This window comes from Phacochoerus africanus, chromosome 8, assembly GCF_016906955.1.
Source record: "Phacochoerus africanus isolate WHEZ1 chromosome 8, ROS_Pafr_v1, whole genome shotgun sequence".
Lineage (NCBI taxonomy): Eukaryota > Metazoa > Chordata > Mammalia > Artiodactyla > Suidae > Phacochoerus > Phacochoerus africanus.
This window is the reverse complement of record NC_062551.1, coordinates 137,593,481-137,621,283: the sequence shown is the minus strand read 5'-3', so window position 1 is coordinate 137,621,283 and position 27,803 is coordinate 137,593,481. Positions and strand designations below refer to the sequence as shown.

The window sequence follows — 27,803 nt, the reverse complement described above, 5'->3', positions numbered from 1 at the left end:
TTCAAATCTAGTTGCAAATCATAAGCTTTTGTGCTGTTCAGATGTTCCTTCTTTATCTTAATGAGAAAACTTTTCACAGAGGGAGTGCGAACCGTTAGATAAGTCAGCCCCCAGGCTCCCAGGGAGGCTTTGCGGTCCTGGGCTAGACAGGAGAGCTGTGCTTTTCAGGAGAATGACTAAAACATTCAAGTCACCCAGACCGCTTCCCCTTCAGCTTGCTGCTGAAAGAGATGTAACCTGAATCTTTGTTTAGGTTTTGGTTGTGGAGTGAGAATTAAAAAGCCACGGCAAATGCCGAGATTTTTTTTTTTTAAGTCAAACGCTAACAGGCCATTCCCAATATATTTTTTTCTTTAATACTAAATCTGGAGTAACTTGGCTTGTCCTGATAAAGATCTTAACTTGTGGGGAAGGCGGGTTTTTCTTAAGGAGGTGAGGCTATTCCTCCAGGAAAAGACTTTTCTCCCACACCCTCTTCCCTCCCTTCAAGTAAGGTTCCACCCTCTGGAAAACAGCCCCCCCCCTTTTCCTAGAGGGACAGATCTCAATGAAATTGGGATAAGAATCTTAAGAACAGTCCATCAGAGAGTGGCTACGGTCACAGCGGCCTCTTTGGACGAAGACTTACTTGGAGTAGAGCATTCTTACTCTTCTCCGTGTCAGCTTTTATTAGTGCTTTGGGGCGCGGGAGGGGGCCAGATCGGCAGACACCGGCAGCCTCTGACCCTCCGGAGTTGGTATGTGAGAAGCAGCCCTAGCAGTGCCATGTATTGGAAAAGCGATCAGATGTTTGTGTGTAAACTAGAAGAAAAGGACGTGCCGGAGCTGGCAGTTCCCCCTGAGAAGGTGAGCGACCTGATGCCTGGCCAGACCAGCTGAATTATAGTTTCCTTGAAATGCGAGCTGTTTAGGCTCTTATTCGAGGTTCAGAAATTACCTATAACGGCCTCATCTTCAAACCTGGCTTTTTTTTTTTTTTTTTATTACGTAGTAGCGTTAGTCAGTAATCATTGCCTCCCCTCCTCACAAGCTCACTTAACCTGAGGCATGGAGACTGTAATTTGGGAGACGAAGCCTCGAGCCTAAGGCGCTCTCGGGTACATGTGAGTCGTGCTTTTGTTCTATTTGTGGTGGTGATCGTGGCGGTCGGGAGAGTGAGTCGGGAGGTCCAGGCGGCTGTGGGGTGGGACGGTGGGACGGAAGAGAGGCAGGGCTCCTCGCGCCCGGCCGCGGGCAGAGGCATGCCGGCCCAAAGGAGCGACTCTCGCTGCAGGCGATCCGCGGGGCCGCGGCCCCACGTTGAAACAGAAGCAGATGTGGCTCCTGGAAGGCCGCTGGGCCCCCCAGGGCGGGCTAGGCGGGTTGTGTTACTTAAAAAACCGAAAGAAGCAAACCCCAGGGCTCTCGAGTCACACCGTTCTCAGAGTAGATGGGGGAAACCAACAAACTCTCACCTCACTCTGGAGGCAGGACCCGTGGGTGACTCGCGTTTTCGGCCTGAAAAACCAGCTGCTTCCTGTCTGAGTGCCTCTGTGGGACCCGCACTGGGCACGGCTGACTTGGTCTGTGCTCTGACCCTGGCGGTGAAGACACGGCGAACGAGGGGCTCTTCTGCCTAACCTCTTTGTGTCAGCGAGGACGCGACCCCCTTACGGCGGCTCTAGGGCCCGCTATGGAACCCTACCCGAGGGTCCGGGCAGACAGCCCGGGGGACGCTGGGGTTCGGACACCGTCTCGGCTGGCGCTGCACGATGGAGGGAAAGAAAGAAGCAAAGAGACCGAAACGCAGAAGTGTGGGCCGCTCAGTCCCGGGAACCGCCCCCCGACCAAGCTAGAGTTTTCCGTAAACGAAGGCAGAAAAAGCCCAGAGCGGCTGCATTTTCGTTTAAGAACATAACTTCAGCAAAGGCTTGGAGACACTTGAGTAATGAGCGTTGTTGCTTTAAAACATTTTGACCGAGGTTGGGTGAGGTTTTTTTAATGACACAAATTAAATTCAGCTGGATATTTTCCATTATTCGACCCGCTTTTTGCGCTGGTTAAAAATAATCCTTTAGTAGCTGAAATGTTGACTTACTGAGCAATAAGTGGCAATTTACACCTTAAAGAAACGAGTATAAATCACTCGCAGCTCTAATTGCTGTAAGTTTACGAAAGAGCTGCTGGCTCGGTTTAATCTGAAGCATTTTCATTCAAATTGTCATCGGAACAAACACCAGGCTTCTTAAATCCCGCTGTAATTAGCCTTCAAGTATCCTATTAAACCTCTTCACCTTTCGGGCTATCCAATTCAAAAAGCCCCCTTTTAAAAATATATGTGTCTTGCTCTTTTAATTGAGGCTATTAAAGAAATCAAGTTTCTACCCTTACTCCCTCCTCAAATCCTCTTTTCTTCTCTCCCACCCCACCCCATGCACCCCCTTTAGCCCGGTGATCCCCGCTCCGCTGTGATTGACGTCTAGAGAGAAAACGCTTTGTGCGGGGATGATTGTTATTAACGTGTTACCCCGGGTAGGGGGGCGGGGAACCGACGTGCTCCGGTGAGCGCAGGGGACCGGAGCCACGAGAGCGCGGACGTGCGCCGGGAGAACCCCTAGGTGCTCGGGGGTGGCCGCCTAGCCGAGCACTAGGGCTGCGCCGCCGCCGCCGCCGCCGCGCGCGGCCTGTTAGGAAGACTACGCCGCAGTCTGCTCGCTCGCGGAGCCCCGGCCCAGGCGCCTAGACGGCTGCACGCGCGGCCTGGCGCGCTGCGGGCCTTCATTAGCCGGCCCCGCGTGCTGAGAAGCTGAGGCTCTGGGCCGCACGTGCCTGCTCTGAACTCCTGGTCTCTGTTCCTCCCAACTTCCCCGCCCTCACCCCTCAGTGCCAGGGGCTCATGTCGGAGGAGTGCGGGCGGACGGCAGCCCTGGCGGCCGGGAGGAGTCGGAAAGGCGCCGGGGAAGAGGGACTGGTGAGTGCGTAGGGAACCGTATGCTGGCGAGACTGGTCTTGGGGAGGCGGCCCAGGACGGAAGGCCGGTGTCCCCGCTCCCCTTCCCGGACCAACAGGCTCCTCAAGGAGCGGGTGGAGGAGGGGGCTGGGCAGGGCGGGGGGAGAAGCTGAGCAGTTGCAGCCGGCTGGGCAGGGCTGCAAGGCGCCCCAGGTCCTTGAGGTCAAGGCTGGGCAACCCCGGCAGGTTCGTGGTAGAAGCTTGGGCCCGGGGGAGAGGGCGGGAGCGAGGCCTCAGGAACTTGGGGTAAGGGAGGAGAGGTGGGGAGGGAGCCCCCTTGGGTCCGCGGAATGACGAGGGGGGGAGGGGTCTAGAACCGCCTGAGACCGCGCCTCGTGGCTTCCTGCAGGTGAGCCCCGAGGGAGTCGGGGACGAGGACTCCTGCTCCTCCTCGGCCCCGCTGTCCCCGTCGTCCTCGCCCCGGTCCATGGCCTCGGGCTCCGTCTGCCCCGCTGGCAAGTGTGTGTGCAACAGCTGCGGCCTGGAGATCGTGGACAAGTACCTTCTCAAGGTAGGGCGGAGCCGCCGCGAGGTCCGAGGGGAGCGGGGTTCCCGGGAGTTCTGGGGAAAGAGAAGAGTTTGTTTCCCCATCTTTTCCACTCAAGTTCTCTTCTCGCTCGAGGTTGTAGGCTTCCTCGGCACAACAGCCCAGTCAAAGGCAACTCATGAGGTGGAAAAGAGTGGGAGAAGAAATTTTAGTTATCTCCTGTGTTGTTGCAAAAGAGCTTGTGTGTGACACATCCTGGTCTAGAAAGGTCGATACCCTGGGTGGATGTACTGGAGTTAGCTACCTACTCCGACTCCTAGAGGAGGAGAAGTGGGGAAAGCCTTACCCATTCCGGAAACCGGGTCCTGCCTGATTATTTTTACCGAGCCTCGGTTTATGGTCCCTCTAGCTCCAATAACAACCACGAGTTTGCGCCTGTTTATGAGGGATCCAGGTCTATGTATGTTGACTGATTTCCTCTTTGCAGTGTCTCCTTTGGTGAGAACCACTGCAAAGGGCTTAAAAGTTCTTTTCTGGGCATATATATATGTATTTCCATACTCTTATGTTTATTTACAGTAACCTGAGGCTTTTCCAAAGTGAAAGTTCATAGTAGCATTTAAATAAAAACCATTTTCAATACCTTCCTCCTCCTAACACTTCAGGGCCACCCAATGATTTTTTTTTAATGTCATCTCTAGTGCTTAGGGAAAAAATGGAAATTGACGTAAATTTAGACAAAAGGAAGGAAAAAAGCCTGAGATGAAGTGCTTCAAGTGGTGGTTTGAGAGTTGACTGTCTGTCTTAATTTGTTTTACTTCTCTCAAGATATTGTGGGGGAGTTCTGGAGTACAAATTCTGGCAGGCCAGTTATCCATGTCATTGCATGAAGGATCATAGTCCCATGTGTCTTAATCCTAATACCATGGAATTTCGACTTCAATTAAGTTTTTAAAACCACTATTTAAAATAATGATCTCTTCTACACTGAATTAGTACCAAACAAGTTCACGTTCTATTCTCTCTTCTCCCCGCAATAGCCCCTAGTTTTTCAAAGGAATTCATTATGGAGAATATCAATTCAAAAAGCAAGTTAGTGAGTTTCTTTAAATTTCTACCTAGCTGCTTCATCTGGGAAGTTGGAATGATGTCCTGTAGATATAATCCAGATAAAGAACCAAAAGGAGTTTTGGTGAAAACATTTAAAAAGTGACTCAGTCACTTAATTGGTGGTTGACTAGTAAAGCTGGCAAGTTAACATGGCTTTCTCTTTAAATCTGCAGTCTCAAGATTCCCATTTTAAAGTTTCTAGACCTGAGCTTTTTTGGATATTTCAAGACCATCTTTTGAATCAAAACTGTCTTCTCAATATAAACTCTCTCAATAATTAGCATAATCTTTAAGAATGTTTCTGAATGGATTTATAAGTTCTTTAACACTTCATACGGAGATGATAAAGAAAAAAGTTATGACACAAACGTACCCTCTGAAATCGATGAAATGGTTTCTAGTGTTCATCTTTTATGTGTTAAAATATGTTTATTTGTTTGTATTATATAAAGTAACCTAAGTTATCTAAATGAGTTACATAAAGCTTTCTTTTGTAGTAGAACCAGAGTCTTCCCAACGAAGTCTTCTCTGTTCAGTCTTAGACTGCCCCTTGTACACATGTACAAGAAAACTAGCTTCTTATTATGTAGAAAGCTAGCTCTAACAGAAGTTTGACACTTTATGCTTATATAAAAACTGAGTTCTTAACTTTTTCCCCATTCTGAGTGCTTACTCTTCCAGATAAGTTTGAGTTCAATTCATATCACTTATCTGGAAGTGGAAAAAAAAATGTTCTACCTAATAGAATATTCGAGGGTATAAATGTTTAATATAGAAAAAGTCTAACATGAGGCAAATGAAATGGAGTTAGACAACAACAATAAAAACCCCAAAATAAAACATGAGAGGAGTTAGAGGCATCTGTTGCCCTACCTATTACTTTAGTGCTCTGAGTGATTTTTTCCTGGTTTGGTCTGGTCCTTTATGTATACATACACAGATTGGATCGATGCGAGCCAATATGAAAAGTTTAGAGTCTCCCAGATTTTCTCTGTTCACCTTACTTTCCTCTCTGGAAAAGAAATGGAAGATGAAAGAACTTTAATTATTTTTAAGTAAACTTTGAGAAAAAGCATTATTTCTGGCATTAGGGAGCTATAGAATGGCTATGATGCTGCCCTGAAGCCTGAATCTATCCTTGCTTTAAAAAAAAAAAAAAAGAAAGAAAGAAAGAAAAGAAAGCAAGAAAAAGAAAAAAAGAGAGAGACTGGATAAGATCAAAATGCAGAAGGCCTTAAACAATGGAGTACTAAAGGAAGCCAGTACTTCTAAACTTTAACTTATTTGGGCCCATTTTAGGAAAAAATAGAAGAAGCGTCTTTATTTCTAGGACAGTATTCACCACTGTTAATTTTTAAATTCCACTTTACTCAGATTTTTTCCTATTGTTTCTTTGCTATTAACCCTTGTTTTCTTATGCGGTGAACATGAAGTTCTTTTCTAGTAAGCCTAGGACTTAAAATTTCACCAAAATGCTACCTTCATTAGTGCTTTGACAAGAGGCACATAACTGTAATTAGAAGCCTGTGAAATGTTATTCCTCAGCTTCAAAGTACTTTTTATGTTTCTTATCACTGAAAAATATATTGAACGGTGGTGCTAATATGACAGAACTATTGGAGAGACAGTCGTTATTATGAAACAGGGTAGCAAAAGCGGTATGTCACAATTGCCCTTTTTTCCAATTTTCCTAATTCCTAATTTAGGCATTAGATCCATTTGTAGAGTATAACTGGTGTTTTTGCATCATTGCCATTCTTTTACATGAAATTTAATTAAGCATAAACCCAGTTCCTGTGTCCATTTAACTAGAGCAAACTTTAGGAGCCTACGTCACAGCAAATTCAATTCAATACACATTTTTGTTCTTGAAGCTTAAAGATACAGTGCTTTTAGTGTGATGGCAACAGTTTAGGGTGAGGGTAATTATGATTTGTTCCCTAAATTGACAGTATTTCACCCCCCAATTTAGAATATGAAGTGCTGTGACTTACTATATAGCATTTTGTGTGTTAGTTCTTGGCAAATGCTTGGTGTCTGGTGTACTCGGGTGCCTTTTTAGGGCCATTAAATTTTTATTTTTTCCTCCAGTAACCAAATCATTAAAATAGGGTTACCAGTGTTTTATGTTTTGATGCTATTTAGTGTTAGAAGGGATCTAGGGCTTCTGCCATACCAGCATTTAAATCTACTTTAGCAATATCTGTTTTGTAAGTGAAATGGATTACCTGGCTTCTTTACAAGGGTAAGTATTTATCTTATAAAGCCTATTTTCCATTTTCTTTCTAACTTTAACTCATGCACAGTTTATAATTATTTGGCCAAAATGTAGATGCACAAGGTATGTGGCTTGACTTCTTTAGCTACCATGTTTCAGGGTGGGAAGAATTTGATCAAGGAAAAAATTTAAAAACAGTATGTATGACGTTAAAGTGACCAAAATTTCCCTGTGTTTGTAGATGTTAAGTTAAAAAAACTGATTTTTTCAAAGGTATATTAAAAAATTAAACAAAAAATGTGTAATATGCTATTGCGATTTTCTGGTGGGGGTCTGAAAGAGAATATATCTAGATGCATATTTGTGTAAATGACACCTTTTAGATGGAAACATTCAGAGCATGTGTTAAAATATTAAGGGACCAGCTTTTAAAATTGCCTGATACACAAAATCAGTGAAGGGTACTCTTAAGAGTTGTGTTAGAGTGTTTTCTCATTCTGTTCCTTTTTCCTTCACAGGTGAATGACCTGTGCTGGCATGTTCGGTGTCTCTCCTGCAGTGTTTGTAGGACCTCCTTAGGAAGGCATACCAGCTGTTATATTAAAGACAAAGACATTTTCTGCAAACTTGACTATTTCAGGTACACTGACACTTTTTTCTTTGTAGGTAGATAACTCTGAGAAATTATTAAGCAAAGAGAATTTTGTAAATAGGCTTTCTTGTCCAGTTTTATTTACTAAAGCCCACTTTTTCTTATATAGTAGATTTCAAAATGAGAATGCTTCATGATTTTGAGGAATAATTTATATTAAAACAAAATTAGCATGTTTATATGTTTTAATAGCTCAGTATAGAAAAGTTAATTTTAAGTAATTGTCTTGGCTTTGGCAAATGGAAGTTTTAGGTATTAAAAACAAAGGAACTTCTTGGCTGTGCTGTGCAGATGTATAAAGTATGACACATAGGATGACTTATTGTAACAAAGCCCTTTGTTTGAGGGAGGGAGAAGTAGTAAAAAAAAAAATGAAGTAATTATGGGAGGGGGAAACGGCAAACCAGGTTTGCCAATTTACTATAGAATGACCCCGGTAATGTACTGTAAAATGCCAGCAGTTTGGATCCTATGATAAACCATATTATTCAGAAGAATTGACCATTCCAGTATCAGAAATACACCAAGTCTAATTACATATTCTGCCTAAAAATCCCATTTCTTTTGCCTGTTCTTTGATCTTTGTTTTGTGAGATTATATTTGCCTAGGATATTAAAAGTAGTATTTTCTCTGCATGATCTCTTTATAATCATTTAAATGTAAAATTTCTTCTGGGATAGAATTCAATTCTTAAAGGATCGCTATGTAGAAATTAAAATCATTCTTAAGCATGACTTTTAAAAATTATCATATTTTTCTTTATTTGCATTTCCAAGTGGAGGAGAATGTTCATTGTGAAATTAGAGCATTAATACTATATAACAAAGTCTGTAATACTAATTATTTTGTATGTACTTAATTTCAAAAACTGATTTCAGAGACTTTAGTGATTGATTTGAATAAAAATGCTAGGTAATTTAAAGCACTTCATAAAACCCAGAGTCCTTTATTTATAAAGTTACAGAATTTTATAATTACCAAAAATACATACTTCTCATCAAGTTTACTAGTTTCTAAAAAAGAGTAGCATTTGCCTCCTCTTTCACTTAGGATATGCTAATCTTAAATTTTTAAGGGTAATGTAAAGCCCCATGAAAGATTTGGTTTCAGAGACTTCATGAAAGTCTAGTTCTTCAGGATTTTTTTATCTTCATATTTTATTCTGAAATTTACTTTTATGGTTCAGTTTTTCAGATTAACTTAAACTGGTAATACCTCTGAAGATAGGTTAATGAATAGACACAGACACATACTTATTTAGCTTAATGTGGATGTGCCAGGCCATGACTACGATTGTGATAGGAGATATGGCAAAGAATGTCTGGTAACTAGGACTGAGAGAAAAAAGAAATCTGTACATCTGGCTTTTTTTTTTTTTTAAAGATTAACTTGCACTTCATGTCCAGATATGTCTCTAAAAATTTTACGTAATATTTCCCCTCCTCCTGTGAATGGTAATTTAGTTTACTAAATGGTAATTTAGTTTGTTCACTAAAGGAAACATTTTTGAGTTTTCCCCTCACACCAGGGTGAGCAATTTCTGTTCTATTCACCCTTTGGCAATATCAATTTAAAATGTTTTAATTTTAAAATATATTTAAAGCATTTTCTCTCTCAACTTGGTTTTTAGACATCATTATTTATATCTTCAGTGGTATGCTTTTGCACTTTTAGGTTTCATTCTGGAGCATGTGTGTGTGCATGTGTGTGTTTGTTATGTTGAGTCTCTAGGTAATTTATAAATGCACTGATATTTGTTACAAGAAGGATTTTGAAACTTACATTTCATTTACTTTAAAAGAAAAAAATCCATCCTCCTTTAGAGTAGCAGTGAGGCGTTTTCGTTTTATAAACAGGTTTGAATTATGATTCTTTCTGTCTTGATTGCTTGCCTATTGACTTTCAAAAAATAGATTCCTGTTTCATTTTCAAGAGATTTAAATACTTGCGTTAATTCAATGAGTAATATAATGTGTTAGTTTAATCTTAGGCTGATGGATATCTCACCAAACATTAAAATCTTCACCTTCCACCCTTCTATTTATGTAGAAGGTATGGAACTCGCTGCTCTCGTTGTGGGAGGCACATCCATTCTACCGACTGGGTCCGGAGGGCCAAGGGGAACGTCTATCACCTAGCGTGCTTTGCCTGCTTTTCTTGCAAAAGACAACTTTCCACGGGAGAGGAGTTTGCTTTGGTGGAGGAGAAAGTTCTTTGCAGAGTGCATTATGACTGCATGCTGGATAATTTAAAAAGAGAAGTGGAAAATGGTAAATATATACTTAAAATTTTTTTGAGTCTTTGGGGATAAAAATGATATTTCCTAAGGTCGTCTTAATTCATTATTTTGTTCAGTGTAATTGTGGTGAAACTCATTAAGCCCTCTACTGTTAGTGAAGATCTCCATCTGTTTATTTATAAGAAAGCCACGGCATGTGTGTTAGCCTTATGTCATATTCTCAGGAAGCAGCTTTGAGTTTAGGTTCTGTTTTGCTTTTTTGTAACCAGTTGTTTCTTTATATTTGCCTTTAAGGATGAGCCTTAGATGTGCACTTCCAACTTCTTGCACTTTTGACTAAATACACAAGTCTATAAATGCAGTATTGTTTCCACACTATATTTCCAGTGTGTTTTAACACTTAAGGGATTTGGCAAACCAGAAGATGTGTATACAGCTTCACACCAAGCCAAGGGATGCAAGAAACCTATTATTGCATGACTGATGGCCCCATGTGAGTTACCAATATGTATGGTGTGTTTTTTAAATGCAGGTAATGGAATAAGTGTTGAAGGTGCCCTCCTTACAGAGCAAGATGTTAATCATCCAAAACCGGCAAAAAGAGCTCGGACCAGTTTTACCGCAGATCAGCTCCAGGTATACCTGACAATGAATTTATGATTTTTGGAGCCCCCTTCCCACCAAAACAAAGGAAAAAAAAAAAAACTAACAAAACCAAACAAGGAATAATCTCTATGCTATTTTAAAACATTTTATGTTTTGAAATATTTTGTTTCAAAAAGGTTACCATGTGCTTTTTGTGCAGAGTAACTTGTTGAATGTATGGAAACATTGCCCTAAAATGTTTATCAGTATTTCCAGACTCGTGATATGACATGAACTCATCATTCAAGGTTGTTTCCCTGGGATCTATTAGTATTAACTTGAGAGTGTAAACAAAATGTTGATCTGTCCCAAGCTCCTGATAGAAATTAGTTTAACCCAGGCATTTACATTACTACATATAGTTGAGATAGAAGACAAAATATTTTGGGACTCTTAACAGAAAGAGATATTTAGTATGTGGGTTTGTGGGACACTAATGTATTCATCTTTTTGGCAAACCACATTGAGCCTTTTAATGGACAAGGCTGTGCATTTTCTGAGTAGGAAAGAATTGAATACTCCTTACCATAAGCAGGAATCTAGTGATTAGCTTAATCACTAGACCCTTTCTTATTTTTAAAAGGGGTAGAGGGAGTAATTCTATAATTTGATGTTAAAGGTTGATTATGTCTGATGAAAAGGGAGGGATTATTTTCCACTTAATTGCCCTAAATATAATTGTCATAAATTCTCTTTATGCAAATCGTCAAGAAAATAATGAAATAATTACTCCTCGATTTATATTTTAGTCTACACATGCAATGTTTCTTTCTGGCATTTTTTCAGATAAAGGAATCAAATTCTCTAAAAGATTAATGTGACTGAGTTATTTGTTTTATGATAAAGTAACATTTATTGAGCAGCTCCAGTGTATGGCTGAGTGCCTTACACATAGTATCCATCTAAGCTCAGACTTTAAAGGAAATTATAGAATGTTAGCAAATGAGTAAAGGTAATTTTTTGAAAAATCACATACAGTATTCTAAGACTTGCCAGTATTAAAATGAATGAAATAAAAGTGTTTCAAGAGAGAATTTTTATTTTGAGAATGATTAAGAAAGATGCCTTGATGTGACACAAATATTCCAAGGGAACTTAATGGCATTGTAAAGCAATCTAGCATTAAAACCTAGATCCATTCTGAGAAAGTTTCAGAAGATTATTTTGGATTTCTTAATTTAGGCATAGATTATATGACCCATAAGTAAGAAAAGAAAGGCAATTGCAAGAAATATCCGTTTGAACTTTGCTTTTCTGGATGCTTGATTTGGTTGTAATGAAGATCGCATAAAACCCAAAATTGGGAGACATGAGTACCAATAGGATACCTGGCAGCAAAAATGCCCAATAGCTAAAAGGTATCTGCGTTAAAATATAATCTCTAGGAGCTCCCGTCATGGCTCGGTGTTTTGCGAACCCGACTAGCATCCATGAGGACATGGGTTCGATCCCTGGCCTCGCTCAGTGGGTTAAGGATCGGGCATTGCCGTGAGCTGTGGTGTAGGTCGTAGACACGGTTCAGATCCAGCATTGCTGTGGCCCTGGTGTAGGCCAATGGCTACAGCTCTGATTGGACCACTAGCCTGGGAACCTCCATATGCCGTGGGTGTGGCCCTATAAAGACAAAAAGACCAAAAGTAAAAAATAAAATATAATCTCTGATATAAACACATTCTGTCTTTAAAGTGGGATATTTCCATGAAAGGCTGGCTATAATTTTAATAATCATAAGGCCGATAACTTCGATATAAAAATTCATTAGTAAAAGGATAATTGTGAAAATTCAAAACCACTTTAGGTAGAAATTCAGTCTCATATAAGAAGATAGTTATAGATATTTACTAAATAGAAAGGGAATAATATTTATGGAGGTTTTTGTGTGCCAGACATTTTCTCTATGTTACCTCCTTTTATCTCTTACAACAGTTCCTTGGTATAGGTAGCCTTATCTGGGAAGTTCAGGGACTTCCCTCAAGGCACACCACCAGGGAAATGGCAGAGAAGAGATTTGGACCCTGCTTCCCAACCCTCTAGTCTTTTCATTTTGCTTGGCCTCCCCAGAGACCATGAGTAGAACTGTGCCTTAACAAGATTCCACTGAACAGCAGTGGCAGCTAAAACAAGAGTGAGATTTTTAGATCTTGTGGATAGTCTTTTAGTTTTAAATTGCAAGTGTGCATAGACTATTTAAGCTATGCATTATTATATGAAAAGATGATCTGAATCATAAGTTTTAAAAAATTTATATCAGAATCATAGGTTTTTAAAAACAAAAGCAAAAATTATTTACTCATTGTAACATTTTTTTTTAAAAATTAGGGTATAGTTGATTTACAGGGTTGAGTCAATTTTTGCTGTACAACGTAGTGACTCAGTCACACATGTATATACATTCTTCTCATTTTATCTTCCATTATGGTCTATTGCAAGAGACTGGATATGGTTCCCTGTGCTATACAGTAGGACCTCATTGCTTCAAAGCATATTTTCATTTATTTGATATTTATTAGCATCTATCTATGCCAGGAATGGCTGAAACAAATGAGACACAATCCTTGTCCTCAAGTGGGTCTTGTGGCTTAGGAATCTGGGATAAATCGAATCATTATGCTTTCCATAAATTTCAATAAATCAGGAAATGAACCTCATTGTCAAATTGCCCTGCCTTTCAGAAAGCTGTATATATTCAAATAGTGCTTGAATTCAGCAAAACAATAAAATATAGATGATCAGTAAGTCAAGATAATTCAGAGAGTACCTGGTTTGGGCAGAGGAGAGTTAAAATGGGAGGAATGAACAAGATTAATTTCCCAAAATTCTTCTTTAGGAATTTATGGGAAGAAAAAATAGTTTAAGACTTACAAAAGAGAATACTATTTTGTGTTGGCAAAAATATTTCAAACGTTGTCTCATTTGTAGAAATTATGTTTAAGAAGTTCCTGCCAATGTTACGGTTATTAGAGTTGGAAGCTCTTGCTCAGTGATTACTAATGTTAAGCCAAGGGTAGCACCTCCTTTAATCTCCTTTCAGATCAAATTGGTCAGCTGCTGCTATACAGACTCCTGACACTTCTGGTAAACTTTCTGGCCATAAAATGGTGTGGTTATTGCCGCTTGTTCCATGACTATGTTAAAAGAGCTCAGAAAAGGAGTAGACTGAGTTTTGGCATCGTTAATGACTGGAGAATAATGAAACCAAGCTGAAATTAAGAGTTCTTTTGTGAGACTAAACAGTGATAAACAGATCTTCCTTTAGCATATTCCAATTTTATTATTTTATTATTTTTTTATTTTTATTTTTTTTGTCTTTTTGCTATTTCTTGGGCCGCTTCCGCGGCATATGGAGGTTCCCAGGCTAGGGATCTGATCGGAGTGGTAGCCACCGGCCTACGCCAGAGCCACAGCAGCGCGGGATCCGAGCCGCGTTTGCAACCTACACCACAGCTCACGGCAACGCCGAATCATTAACCCACTGAGCAAGGGCAGGGACCGAACCTGCAACCTCATGGTTCCTAGTTGGATTCGTTAACCACTGCGCCACGACAGGAACTCTAAGCATATTCCAATTTTAAACCATCAGTACTGATATAAATGTTCCCTTATTCCTCAATGAGAAAATGTTTTAGTAAATGTAATTTGGTTCCATTATTAAACTTGTGAATTTGAAATACTTTTGTGAAAAGCATGCTGTTTTTGTCTTAAATTATCAATAATGGCCTTACAAGCAAAGTTTTAATTATCTGTTCAGCTTTTCATCTTGAAAAATTAAAAAACAAAGATGTAATTACTTTATTCATTCTTTTTTCTCTTGCGGGATGTTACATATAACTCAACCACATACAAACACAACTCTCTTTGCACATGAAGATGTTAAAGTAACACATTTGGAGTGGGAAAGGAAGAATCAACTGGGTGAGACTAAACTTTTAGGCTGATTCTGCCCATTTTTCTTAAAGCAAAAAATACTTGTGCTGTTTACAGCAAGTCTGTGGACAAGTAGAGTTGGACAGGAAGCCAAGGATACCTTTTTCTACAAGAGCCAATACCAGAGAGAACTTAACTGGAAAAACTATATGATTTGTAAATGTCATAAGATTTCCTGGAATAACGTTGGTCTTTTTCTCCACACTAGCTTCAGATTTTCCTCCCATTGTCAGCGTTCATTCTGTCACTAACTCCTAAGCACACCCTATGTGACAGGTCGGGGGTTAACTCCCTGGTCTATGAAAAGTAAGACACTCTCTTTGCTCTCAAGATACTCACTTTCTGCTATGGAGAGCTCCACTCGTTAATGAATTATTTAGCTACCCAGTGCCCAGTGCAGTGGTACAAAGTAGCATTCTATGAGGAGCATAGTGGAGAATGCAGTTGATTTTGCCTGTTGGAAATGGTGTTGAGGTCAGCAGTACTTAGGGTCTTTAGGTAGGTTATCCTCATCCCATGCCCACAGACATACACAATCATGTTGGATGCCAGACTCCTCTCATTCTTCATAATACTTCCTTTATATTTTGTAATACTTCCCTCTATTGACTTTTAAGTAATAAAATTCAGATATCCCACTTGAGTCCCGAAATTCCCTTTTCTGAGAGAATCCACAGTCCTTGACTTGTGCTTTTATTCTGGTACTCCTCCTCTTCCCTCCCCCATCCACGCCTCTCACTTCAGCTTGCATTGTTGCTAATTATTGGCATGTGTCTATCTTTCTCCCAGGAAGTTAAGATCAGGTTCCAATCCAAAGGTTCATATCAGAATCGCTTGGGAGCTTTTCAATCTATAAATGTTTAGATCTCAGGAAATTCTTATTTAATGGGCTGATGGGTGTGTCTTTGTAAGATCCCAGATGTTCCTTTGCATAGAACAAGTGCTCAAAGCAATTAACGATGGAGTCATTACAATTAAGTGGAATCCATCTGTTGCACTATTTGCAGACTGATAAATTTGTTGTAGGGGCCATGAACCTGTTTGGCTCAGTAGAGGGAGAAGATACAGTTTTTGTACTTTTGCTAGAAACTTTTAACAAATGGGAAAAATGGTAAATAGACTTAGAGTATTATGAATTTTATTTGTGGGTTGTAAGAATGGAAGAAAAGAAAAAGCGAAATTATTTTTAACAGCATAGGTGAGAGACAAGTTCCTATGTTGAAATGGATTTTTTAAAGGTTTCAACATAGCAACTTGTGCATAAATTTACTGTGCATTCTTTGTATTTATACATACTTCCCTATATTGATTTTCAAGTAATAAAATACAAATATCCCATTTTCTTGTGCATGTATTATCTCTCCTGTCATCAAAATGCAGAAGATTGAGCTGCTTGTTTTTAGCTATTTACTACCTACATTTTTTAAAAAACAGGTTATGCAAGCACAATTTGCTCAGGACAACAACCCAGATGCACAGACTCTCCAGAAACTGGCAGAAAGGACAGGCTTGAGCAGACGTGTGATACAGGTGATTACTTTAAAGGTTAATCAAGAGATACTAAAAGTTCTATTCTAGGTCTTTATAAGCATGCTTTGTTTTTTTAATGAAATGTCAAAGTGTTAGCTTCCCATTTTAGGTCTCTTCACACTCAAAATCAAATTTTTTTTTAAATTTAAATTTAAATTTTTTTTGTCTTTTGTCCTTTTAGGGCCGCACCTGCAGCACATGGAGGTTCCCAGGCTAGGGGTCTAATTCAGAGCTGTTGCTGCCAGCCTATGCTGGAGCCACAGCAATGTGAGATCCAAGCCACGTCTGCAACCTACACCACAGCTCGTGGCAACGCTGGATGCTTAAACTGCTGAGCGAGGCCAGGGACCAAATCCATAACCTCATGGTTCCCAGTCGAATTCGTTTCCTCTGTGCCACAATGGGAACTCCCTAAATCAATTTTTTAAAAAACCTGATAATTAGCCTGCTTGATCTAGTTTGCCATTTGTTAACTGACTCTTTGCACGAGTTACTTTATGCATTGCTTAGAGCAACCTTAAGATTCTAAGGTTAAAGAGACAACTGTGGTCCAAGCTAGATCTGTTTCTGAGGCCATAATTTTCTTGTACTTTTCTGTAATTGTGTGAGGGAGTATGTTTGTGTGTGTACGGGATGCTGATGGCCTTTGTTAAAGCTCCAGGTAAAGGGAGTGGTGTGAACAACACAAGGGAAGGATGAGTTAGAGAAGATTTGTAGGAAGATAAGGTTTATGTTTGCAGGGAGTTCCTTTTGTGGTTCAACAGCAACTAGCCTAGCTAGTATCCATGAGGACATGGGTTTGATCCCTGGCCTTGCTCAGTGGGTTAAGGATCCACCATTGCCATGAGCTGCGGTATAGGTCACAGATGAGGCTCAGATCTGGTGTTGCTGTGGCTGTGGTGAAGGCCAGCAACTGTAGCTGTGATTCAACCCCTAGCCTGGGAACTTCCATATGTCACAGGTGCAGCCCTAAAAGAGGCAAAAAAAATAAAAGATTCATGTTTGCAGATTGTGGAAGATGGAATTGGTGAAGCTGAACTTGTAAAGGCTGGTGAATGTAGAGTTCTCTTCTGAGCAGGAGAAAGTCATGATATGTGATTTTAGGAAGAAAGGGCTGGTGACAGTATGTGTGTAAAGAATTAGAATTGGGAGAAGCTAGGTGGAGTTAGATAAATTAAGTGTGATGCCCATCAAAGTGGTGATTTTTTTTTTTTTTTGAAAAGAGATTTTTAACTGAGGTAGTGGCCTAGAATTTATCTGGAAACATTTTATTGATTGAACACCGATGGCAGGTACTGGATGCTAGAGATACAAGAACACCACAGCTCATGGCAACCCCAGATCCTTAACCCACTGAGGGAGGCCAGGGATCGAACCCCTATCCTCATGGATATTAGTCAGATTTGTTCCAGTGCACCACAGCAGGAACTCCTAAACAGGTATTTTAAAGGATGAATAGAACTCAAGAGAGATCCAGTGCTATGAAATGGGGTAAGATCCTTTAGAAAGAGATCATGGACAGTAAAAAGTGAAGCATGGACTTTGTGGAGCAAGCTGTTTGATTGGACTGTTACAGCCAGAATCAAGGAATGAATCCGGAGGCCCAAAGAGTAAGGTGGATTCAAGATTGTGGTGGTCAGCTGTCTCAAAATCTTATATTCCCCAGATCAGGGAAATGGAAAGTCATTTTAAATAATATTTAAGGTTAAAAAATGTGTAAGGAATTAATAATGCCTGTAACCATAATTACTGAGATGAAGTTCAGTGGGAGAAAATGGCTAAGTCCAACATTGTACATATGTTTTATTTTTTAAATTGGGTAGCTTTTAAACAGATGTTTATTCTTTAGTTCATTTCTATTAAGCCTGAAGTATTTCATAATTAAAAATTATGTTCCAGTCACGGATCAGCAGTAACAAACCCAGCTAGTATCCATGAGGATACAGGTTCGATCCCTGGTCCTGCTCAGTGAGTTAAGGATCTGGTATTGTTGTGAGCTGTGGTTTAGGTCACAGATGTGGCTCAGATCCCGTGTTGCTGTGTCTGGGGCATAGGCCAGTGGCCGTATCTCCTATTTGACCCCTAGCCTGGAAACTTCCATATGCCACAGGTGTGGCCCTATAAAGAAAAAAATAAAATAATAAAATAAAATACCTGTTTACATGCTCAGTTATGACCATCATTGCCTGATTATGAGATAGAAGGGAATTCATCTCCTTCCCAACTAATAAACCTACTTTATAAAAAAATTTAATATTCCTGTCAATAGCAATTTAAGTGTCATTGCTGTTGTAGTGGTGTAGGCTGGCAGCTGTAGCTCTGATTCGACCCTTAGTCTGGGAACTTCCATATGCTGTGAGTATGGCCCTAAAATGCAAAATATATATATGTATAATATATATAAATAATATATATTATATATATAAATATATATATGTAAAATATATATAAATACACAAATATATATATATATATTTTTTGCCAAGAAGCCAGCAAGAAAGACCTGATGATATTGCAGCTTCTCTTAAAGATCTGGATTTCCAGGGGCTCTGGTTGAGTGCAGTGTAATGTGGCTCTCTGAGGAGGCAAATCCTACAACCTCAGTACTTTTCAAATGCCCTGAGTATTGTGTTGTTTCAGAACACCGAATTTTAGCAAGGAACTAAAAAAGAACCACTGTGAAAATAGTGCTCCCTTTAGAGAGTGGTTAAAAGTTGTGAAAGTCCAGACATCGTGAGTTGGTATTAATGGCAATAGGGATATTTCTCTGGAGGAAAGATGTGGAAATGGTACGAGAAGGAATTGTATAAATAGAGAAGGTGTCTTTAAATGTGAAAGGCTGTCCTACAGGCATGAGGATCAGGTCTTTGCAAGGAAATGTAGGAAATAAAACAAATTTCACTCAAAATGAAGAATTTTTTCAGTACGTAAGGGTACAAAAATGGTATGGACAAACTTTGAGGTAGCAAGTTCCTTGTACCTGGAAGTAAATCTTTCTTTGTTGAGGTAATTCAGACTGAGTGGTCTGAGACGTCCTTGTAATCTAAGACTGTATGCATTCAGGAGTTCCTGTTATGGCTCAGAGGGTTAAGAACCCAACATAGCATCTATGAGGATGTTGGTTTGATTCCTGGCCTTGCTCAGTGGGTTAAGAATCCAACGTTGCCACAGCAGATTGCAGCAATGGTAGCAGATGTGGCTCGGATCTGGTGTTGCTGTGGCTGTGACATAGGTCTGTAGCTGCAGTTCTGATTCAGTCCCTAGCCTGGGAACTTCCATCCGCTACAGGTGCGCCCATTAATAAAAAAGAGTCCATAAGTTCAATGACAATGACTGCTGTAGCTAAGTCAGATCTATAGTTAACTATGTTTTAGATTATTTTAAAGTTGGAGGCAAAGGAAAATGCAGAGCTTTTCTTATGATTTGAGGAAGTAAGGACCCTAGATGGATATCTGTCATGTAATTAACAGGTATTTGATCACCAGCATTATGAGCAAGTTAACTTGATCCCAAGCACTAGAACTTGGAGGATATACTGTAGGATGGTGGCTTTTAATATGTGAGGATTGAATTTAAATATTTTTGTTAAGGTGGCAAAGGAAGGAGTATTAGCATGCAAATGTATATACTTACATATATATAATTTATAAATATACATGTGTATACAATTCAAATATATAATCCTTCACAGTATTTTTGAAAAATTTGTTATGTTATCTCAAATAGTAGTCATAAATTCTTTGCCTAGGCTACTTCCTAGCATTGGACACAGTTTAGAAAATTTAAAAGAGATTTGATTACTAGGCCTTGATTCTAATATGCAAATTAGGCTGCCCGAAGATTACGTAGTGGCAGTGGTCTAATACACGGAGACAATCTCATTTTTACTAGCTAAAGTCTGCTTAGTGAAACACTGTTACAGAGCAGATCATCACTGAGTTGAAATCACAAAGATGGATGATTTTTAACACTCTGCATCCAGATACAATCACTGTTCACATACCCTTTCAGAGAGGTGAATTGTGAGTATCTTGCAGAAGTAAGGTAAAACATTGCTATTTCTCCCAGTCAGTGTGTTGGGAACTCTCTCTTCATATTAAGATCTATTAAGCTGTACATATTAAGCATAGCACAATTTTTTAGTTTATTTCCAATTTTTTTGCTATCATAAAAATGCTGTAATGAACACCATTGCATATATACCTGTTTGTTCGGTAATTTCCATAGAATAAATTTCTAGAAGTGATTTTGTTGAGTCAAAAGGTAAAACATTTTTTGGTTCTTTAACTGATACTTCAAAAATTGCCTTACAGAAAGTTTATAACCAGTTTATTCTGCTAGGACCTACATATGAAGTTTCCCTTTCCTCAACATGTGTAAATCCTAAAAACTGTCATTATTTTACATCCTTTCCAGTTTGGCAGTCAGAAAATATCATTGTTTTCATTTATGTTTCTTTTCTTATTAAACTGTAGCATGTTTATTAACATCTTTGGTTATTTTGTAATTTTAAAAAGTAGTATATTTTCAGCTCACTTTGGAGTTATTTCTTTTCTTTCCATCTTACTAATTTTTATTCTATTGATCATGTTAAACTTTCATAGTTTATCAACTTCATTTGTTTTTCCATACAGAACTTTTACATTTTTATGTATTCAAATACCTCAATATCTTCTTCTCATAGCTTTGGCCTTTTTTATGCTTCTCTACCTAGAGAGTATATCAATATTGGCTCTCGTTTCTTTAAACATTTATGGTCCCAATTATTTACACTTAAACCCTTATATTTCTGGAATTGGCTTTTGGTTACACATTGTAAGTAGGGATTTTTCTATTGCTTTTTCTCCCAAATGATTAGCCAGCTTTCTCTGAATTGGTATTATGCCAATACTGATTTCCCAATAATTTAAAATTCCATATTTTGCATAAATTAAATTCTCATATTTGGCTCTTTGGGCTTTCTAGGAGATTCATGTTATGCATTAGTCTTCTGCAGACTGTCAGCATGGTCTGCTTTCAGCTTACGTATTTTACCATTTAGAAATTTTTAAAGTGTGTTTCTCAGAAGAAATTTGAACTCTTGTTAGAGGTTTGCAAAGCAGAAGGAGGAAATTTTAAGTTAGTGAGGAGTCGAAAGGACTATGTATTTGAATCCTGAAGCTAGGTAACCCTGATGTTAGAAGTTATTTTCTGATGTCTGAAATCTTTAACTATATTTTGTCATGCAAATTACATGACTCTTTGTGTTTTCAAACCTCTCTCTGCTTAACCTTTTGACAATCTTTCCAAAGAGCTATTTGAATTAGTATGGTGGTTGTTATTCTACTGTTTTATGTCATGCCTTCTTCATATTTATTTCCAAAGTCTGGGATTTTTAAAAAAATAACTGAATAGTTTCCATCCAATACATAATTTATCGGAGACAAAAGATACTTTGAAGAAACTCTGGGAATCATAGTGCCATGTGTTTTAGTTATTTGTAGTCTGATGGGGTACATATCTTCCAGGTACTACCAGGCAAAAAGGCAGGTGGCAGCAGTTCCCACTTATAGGTTGGAGGATGTGTATGTCGTCTTGGCTGGGTAGGTGACAACTGTGGCACCTGTTGTTAAGGAGCGTATAGAGAGAACTGTGACTGAAGATTTTGGGTGTTGTCTCTGTAAAGGTACTTAAGAGTCTAACACTCCAGAAGATGATAGAGGGAAGGCTGTGACTTCTTACTCCATTTCTTTGGTATATGCCTAAGCTTGTTCCTGAAATACCTGGGTACAATCCTCAGCTACCTGCTCAGGGCTGCATACCCCATTACATTATTTGTTTCTCTTCCTTTGGTTTTAACCCCCTAAGTATATACTTTGCAGCCTTCTGTTTTTGAGTCCCAAGGAAAGGTCTTTGAAATCAGGCCAACTTTTCCATATAAATCATTTTTCAGTCTCCCGCTGTTCCACATTATTCAGCCCCTTGTGCCATCAAGTAATAACCCACCAGCCCTGGGTAGAGACTTAGAACCCCAGCCTTCTTCCCAGATGCCAAAATGTTCTTAATGTTTTTATCCTTCCACTTTTTTGTCTTTTTATGACGTAATTGTTTGGAGTGGTAGCAAATAAAGGCTGCACTATTTTCATAAAGTAACACTCTGCAGGCACGTTTTATTTAAGAACAGAGAGTTCAAATGCAGATAGGTTAGTTACTGGAAGCGTTCTGGGCAATCTAGCATAATTTATTTAACCTGGATGTAAAACTCCATTTACCCAGAGTTTGCTTCCTTTATTTCGGCAATAGAGTGGACAGCAAGGCAGTTTGCTCTTTACATTCTGTGAACTGTTTCACCAATGGATGTCTTTGCATTTTATTCTCCTTAAATACCGCTAGTCGTTTCTTATTATAAGCCTGATCTTAGAGAATAGCCTATGTATTTACTAAGAGAAATTGAACGCAGCAGGTTAGAATGTGACTTGGAATAACTGAATCAAGAGGTTTGTAGAAAGCTTAAGTTCTCAGTAGTGATTTTAGTCTTTTGAAAAAGGATTTAAAATAAGTCCAGCAGGTGTCTGAGAATACATTTAGTTGTGTATTTTTTAAAAAAAATTCTGATTGAAAGGGCTTTTTCTGTTTTTCTTTCTGTCCCAAATGCCAGTGGTAAAACCAGGAAACTTTTATGGAATTCTTGAGTCCTCTCCCCTGTTTTTATTTTGGAACATATTGGTTTAGTATAGAATCAGTTTTTAAGTAAGCCAGCACAGAGATATTACTTGGGAAAAGAAAATGACCATTGATAATTATACAAAATGTTTCTCTTTTATCTACATAACTTTTTTTTAAAAAAAATCTTATTTAGATTCACACTGTGCTTATATGGTAGAATGAAGTTGCTTCCTTGTTGAACTGAGCTGGTAATGCACTCAGCTGATACGTGACATAGCTGCATTGCTTTTCTTCTTCCTCAGGTGTGGTTTCAGAACTGTAGAGCACGCCACAAGAAACACGTCAGTCCTAATCACTCCTCCTCTGCCCCAGTCACAGCAGTCCCACCCTCCAGGCTGTCTCCACCCATGTTAGAAGAAATGGCTTATTCTGCCTACGTGCCCCAAGATGGGACAATGTTAACTGCGCTGCATAGTTACATGGATGGTAGGTATCCTAACATTTAACAGCTGCCTCTGAAGCAGTCAATTACTGTTAAGTTCTAATATTATAATTATTGACAGGATTCACATTTTGAAATATTACCTCAGTAGTACCTGAATAAGTATTAGTAGTATTGTAGGGGGTGTACAGTAGGGAGCAGAACTAGCCAACATTCTTATTTCTGTGACGACCTTGAAGGGACAAGTTTAACACTCACCTTATGGCTAAAATACAAATATTAATAATCACTCATAGTAGTTGATTTTTACCTGGAAAAACAATTTTTTTTTTCACCTGATAAATATTTAAAGAATTTATTTTCCTATGGTCAGAGAAAGTATTCACACTCAGATTTTTAGATTGGGGTTTACCCAGTTAAAGAAACTTTTTTATTAAATCAAAACATACATATAGAAAAGTGCACACATAGTAATGTGCACACATTAAGTATTCAGCTCGATGAATTATTGACGTGAACATATCCATGTAAATAGTATCCAGATGAAGTAGTGGAACATAATTAGCATCCCAGAAGCCTCTCTTATGTCCCCTCTCAATCATTATCCTCTTCCTCCGAAGTAGCATTGCTCTGAATTCTAAAATCATGTTTTAGTTTTGTCTTTTTTTTGAGCTTTATATAAATCAAACCATGTAGAATGTATTCTTTTGTCTCACTTCTTTCAGCTGTAATGTTTGTGAGACCGTCTGTATTGTTGCAAGAATCTGAATTGTTTTTATTGTTATGCAGAATTCCACTGTAGGAATATACCACAATCAACTTTAGAGTTGATAGACATTTGTTTTATCTCCAGTTTGGTCTTTTATGTATATGCTGCTATGAACCTTATTGTACATGCCCTTTGTTGCACATTAATTCACATTTCTATATGGTATATACCTGGGAGTAGAAAGTAGAATCCTGGCTACACATGTGTTCAACTTTAGTTAATTTTGCCAGAAAGTTTCCCATGGTGGTTCAACTAGTTTATACTTGGAGTGGCACATTCTTGCCAACACTTGGTATGGTGTGACTTCTTAATTTAGCCAGTTTGGTTGTGTAATGGTATCGCATTATTTTCGTTGTTCTTGTTTGATGTTTTTTTTTGTTGTTGCTCTCATGACTAATAAGATAGAGCATTTTCTCATTAGGCATTTGTGTATATATGTATATGTTTTAAAAAATTTTTTGTGAAGAGCCTATTTTGCTTTTTGGTCTGTTGTCTGTTGGTTTTTTTCATTGGTTTATTTTACTTTTGGCTATATTCTGCATATAAATAAGTTTTTCTGGTGATTTTATATGTTGCAAATATCTCCTACTCAGTGACTTACCTATTTCTCCTCTCTTAAGATATGTTTTGTTGAATACAAGCTCCTAATTTTAATGTAGGAATTTTTTTCATTTCATTTTTTTTTCCTTCATGGAGAGTGCTTTTTTTGTGTGATCTGTTCAAGAAAATATTCCTACTCAAAGCTAATGAAGATATTCCTCTTTATGATCTCTTTTAGAAACTTTGTCTTAACCTTTGACATTTAGATTTATATTCCATCTGGAATTGAATTTTGTACGTTGTATAAAAATAAGGAGCAAAGTTTCTGCTATATTTATGAAAGTACCAATTTCTTAGCTGCTTTGTTGTGCCACATTTGTCATAAATCAAGTGTCTATATAATGTATGTGTCAATTTCTGTACCCTCTATTGTGCTTTATTGGTCTATTTATTTTTGTATCAATATCTAATTGTTTTAACAATGCTAGGCCTATAATTCTTGATATCCAGTAGTACAGGTTGTCCTACTTAGTTGTTCAAGCGTATATTGCCTATTCTTGACCCTTTGTGTTTCCATAAATTTTTCTACCAAAAAAAGAGAAAATATTGGAGATTTTGATATAATTGGATCAGTTTGTAGGAAACTGCCATCTTAACATTGTCTTCCATACCATGTTCTTAGTCTGTCTTTCTATTTAGGTCATCTTCAAATGCTCTGTTGTATTCTAGAGTTTTCTGTTTAGTAATCTTACACATATTTTGTTAGGTTTATTCTTAAATATTTGTTTTGATGAAGTTGCAGATTTTTTTTTTCCCCCTCTATGTGGAAATCTAGGCTGATAGCTGTTTTCTTTCAGCACTTTGGCGATATGAATAACATTGTCTTCTTGCTTCCATTTTTTTCTGTTGTTTAAGCTCTAGATAGCTAATTAACTTGATATCATTTATTATTGAAATCAGCTATTGGTCTTGCTTCTTTAAAAGTGTATGTTTTTCCCCCCAGCTTTTCTCTTTGTTGTTTGGTTTTCAGTTTTATTATAATGTGCCTAGATATGCTGCTTCTCCTTTTTTTAATGCCCACACCCATGGCATATGGAAGTTTCTGGGCCAGGGATTGAATCCGAGCCACAGCTGCAACCTATGCCACAGCTGCAGTAATGCTGGATCCTTTAACCCACTACACCACAGCGGGAACACCTAGATATGCTTCTTGAATGTGTAGTTCGATGTATTTCATTATGGCAAAGGATCAGGTTTTTGTCTCTTCAAATATTGTTTCTGCCAATATTGAAAAAGTCCATGTTTTCCAGCCTTTTGACATTCCATGGTCCAGTTTCGATATTTCTTCTGACCTGTCTTCTAGTACACTTATTATCTATTCTGTAAAACTCATCCATTGAATTTCTATTTCATTCCTTTATATAGTTTCCACTTCTCTGCCAGAATTATTTATTTTATTTCCTTATTCCTTAACAAAATTGTTATATTAGTTATAGTTACACTAAAGTTCATATCTGATAACTCTAGTATCTGTCTTTTGTGGATCTGTTCTATTGTTTTTTTTTTCTCTTTGTCTTCAGTCATCATGTCTTATTTTGCCTTGATATTTTTTTATTGCACTTCAGATCTTGGGTATGAAGAGCTAGAAATAACTTAAGGCTCTGGATTATATCTTCCACCAGAGAGGATTTAGTTTTGCCTTTGACTGGAAGTTAGGTCAGGGGAAAATCAGCTTAATTCAGTCAGGCATCAGATTCCGCAAGGGCTGGTATAATTCTGGGTCACTACTCCTTAAAATTAGCTTTTTGGGATCCCCCAAAAGCCTGTGTCTTGTTTTGTTTCTGTTGTCTTTAATTAGGACTTTTTTTCAGTGGTCCCTGCTCTTTCATATTGTTCCCTACCGCCCAGAAAAGTCTTCCCCCTGAAAACTCTGCTAAACTTCTCAGCCTCTCAGGCACTCCTTTTCTTTTAAAATTGTTACTAAACTTTGGAGAAATAGTAGCCTCATTTTATTTCCCTCCTTCTCTGGAACTTGATTTTGCAAGTTCTCACTAACTTGATATCTTTCAAACGCCTTGAAAGATTTTTAAATATTTCAAACAGATTTTAAAAAATTTTGTGCTCTCAGAGGAAGATTTGGTTTGAAGCAACATAGTCCTTGCTGAGAGTGGAAACTTCATTTTTAAGGTTTGGTTAAAGAAAAAAATCAGAGTCTATACCATTGTTGCTATTTACTTACACTAGGATTAAAATTGTGTGTGTTCACATGAATGACTGTAGTGTTGCCTGAGTCTAATGTGTTTTGATGTATGTTTAGGGAAGAGGCAGTTAAGCATTGATAAATGAGAATTTGGGGCAGGGGTCATCCTATTCAGGCACCCTTATATGAAAGCAGCAGCTCTGCAGATGAAGCTCACGTGTATTTCTAGCAGCTGGGTAAAGTGCAGTGAATGGGGTATGGATGGAGGACATAAAAGTGGCAAAAGCTTGTGGCCCCAAATAAAGATTTGGGGGCAAACCATTCCCGGATTCATATTTAATACTATCCTCACTATGCTGAATAAGTTAATGTTCCTGCTGAGGTCAGTGGAGTGAGTGTAGCTTGGTGCCCTCAGCTGTAATAAGTACTGAGAGAACATTGCCTTGGATTGTTTTTGTTTGTTTTTAAGTCAGTTTTATTTACCCTACAAAACTGATCCACAAATTTCTTTCTATTTTGTAGCTCATTCACCAACAACTCTTGGACTCCAGCCCTTGTTACCCCATTCAATGACACAACTGCCAATAAGTCATACCTAATTCCTTTTTTTCAGGGATAGAAATGATTAAGGATATAAACTTGTCACTTATTATGTATAAAATACCATTGAAAAGATATTAATGTTAATTTTTTATTTAACACCCAAAGCATTTCCAACATCATTTTGCTGCCCAGGTATGTATCTCTAGTTGGCCTGCAAGACACTTTTATTGATGCTTCATTTTTTTGTAAAACTTATGTTTACAAGAGGAAAACAAATCAAAACTTTTTTTTTGTATTGTATGGAAATAGTTCACTCGAGTGTATATCTGTTAATTTATTTGTCATCAAAAGAGCACTTTGCCTAAAAGAAAGGACTGACAAGTGTGCAAAATGTTTACAATCCTTTGTGAAACTGTAGTTTGTCATTAGTTTGTACCTGTAAGTTATTGTTATAAATATTACCTGTATTTTTTGGTTATATACAACTTTATACTTTGAAGCTTGTATCTGTGAATTTGCAACTGAAATTTATTTTGCCAATGTTCTCTGAATGAACTGAATAAAGCTTCTGTTGTAGCATGCCATGCAAACACATTATTGTGTTTGTGGTTGATGAATTATAGCTGTAAATAACAATATAGTTTAATAGGCCCACCATTCTAAGTTTATTAAACATTTTCCATTCTTGTGAAAGTTTCAACCAATTTATCCTTTGTGTGTGTGTGTTTTCAGCAGTAAGTTGACTTTAGTCTCTTTCAAATATAATAACTAAAAGTCATTTTGTTTTGAGCTGTGTTGTGAGTACATTTTAATATGAAACTTATTCATAGATGATTGCACTTCAGGAAAGAATACATGAAAATATCTAG

At 38.3% G+C, this 27,803-nt stretch overlaps 1 protein-coding gene across 1 annotated transcript; it reads left to right on the top strand.

Moving 5' to 3' along the window:
• The first annotated feature begins 463 nt into the window (after positions 1-463).
• Positions 464-27,634, top strand: LHX8 (LIM homeobox 8). Its single transcript, XM_047788630.1, has 9 exons — positions 464-846; positions 2,864-2,950; positions 3,339-3,500; positions 7,323-7,444; positions 9,507-9,727; positions 10,229-10,332; positions 15,700-15,795; positions 22,743-22,926; positions 26,914-27,634. Exons 1-9 carry the CDS (start codon positions 766-768, stop codon positions 26,988-26,990), a joined length of 1,134 nt encoding a protein of 377 aa, XP_047644586.1. The 5' UTR covers positions 464-765; the 3' UTR covers positions 26,991-27,634.
• The last annotated feature ends 169 nt before the right edge of the window (positions 27,635-27,803 follow it).

What these genes read in the sequence shown, in the direction of transcription:
- LHX8 (XM_047788630.1), top strand. Translation starts at nt 766, where the DNA reads ATGTATTGGAAAAGCGATCAGATGTTTGTGTGTAAACTAGAAGAAAAG. An exon ending in TGGACAAGTACCTTCTCAAG is followed by an intron (nt 3,501 to 7,322) that starts GTAGGGCGGAGC and finishes TTTCCTTCACAG; the next exon opens with GTGAATGACCTGTGCTGGCA. An exon ending in AAAAAGAGAAGTGGAAAATG is followed by an intron (nt 9,728 to 10,228) that starts GTAAATATATAC and finishes TTTTAAATGCAG; the next exon opens with GTAATGGAATAAGTGTTGAA.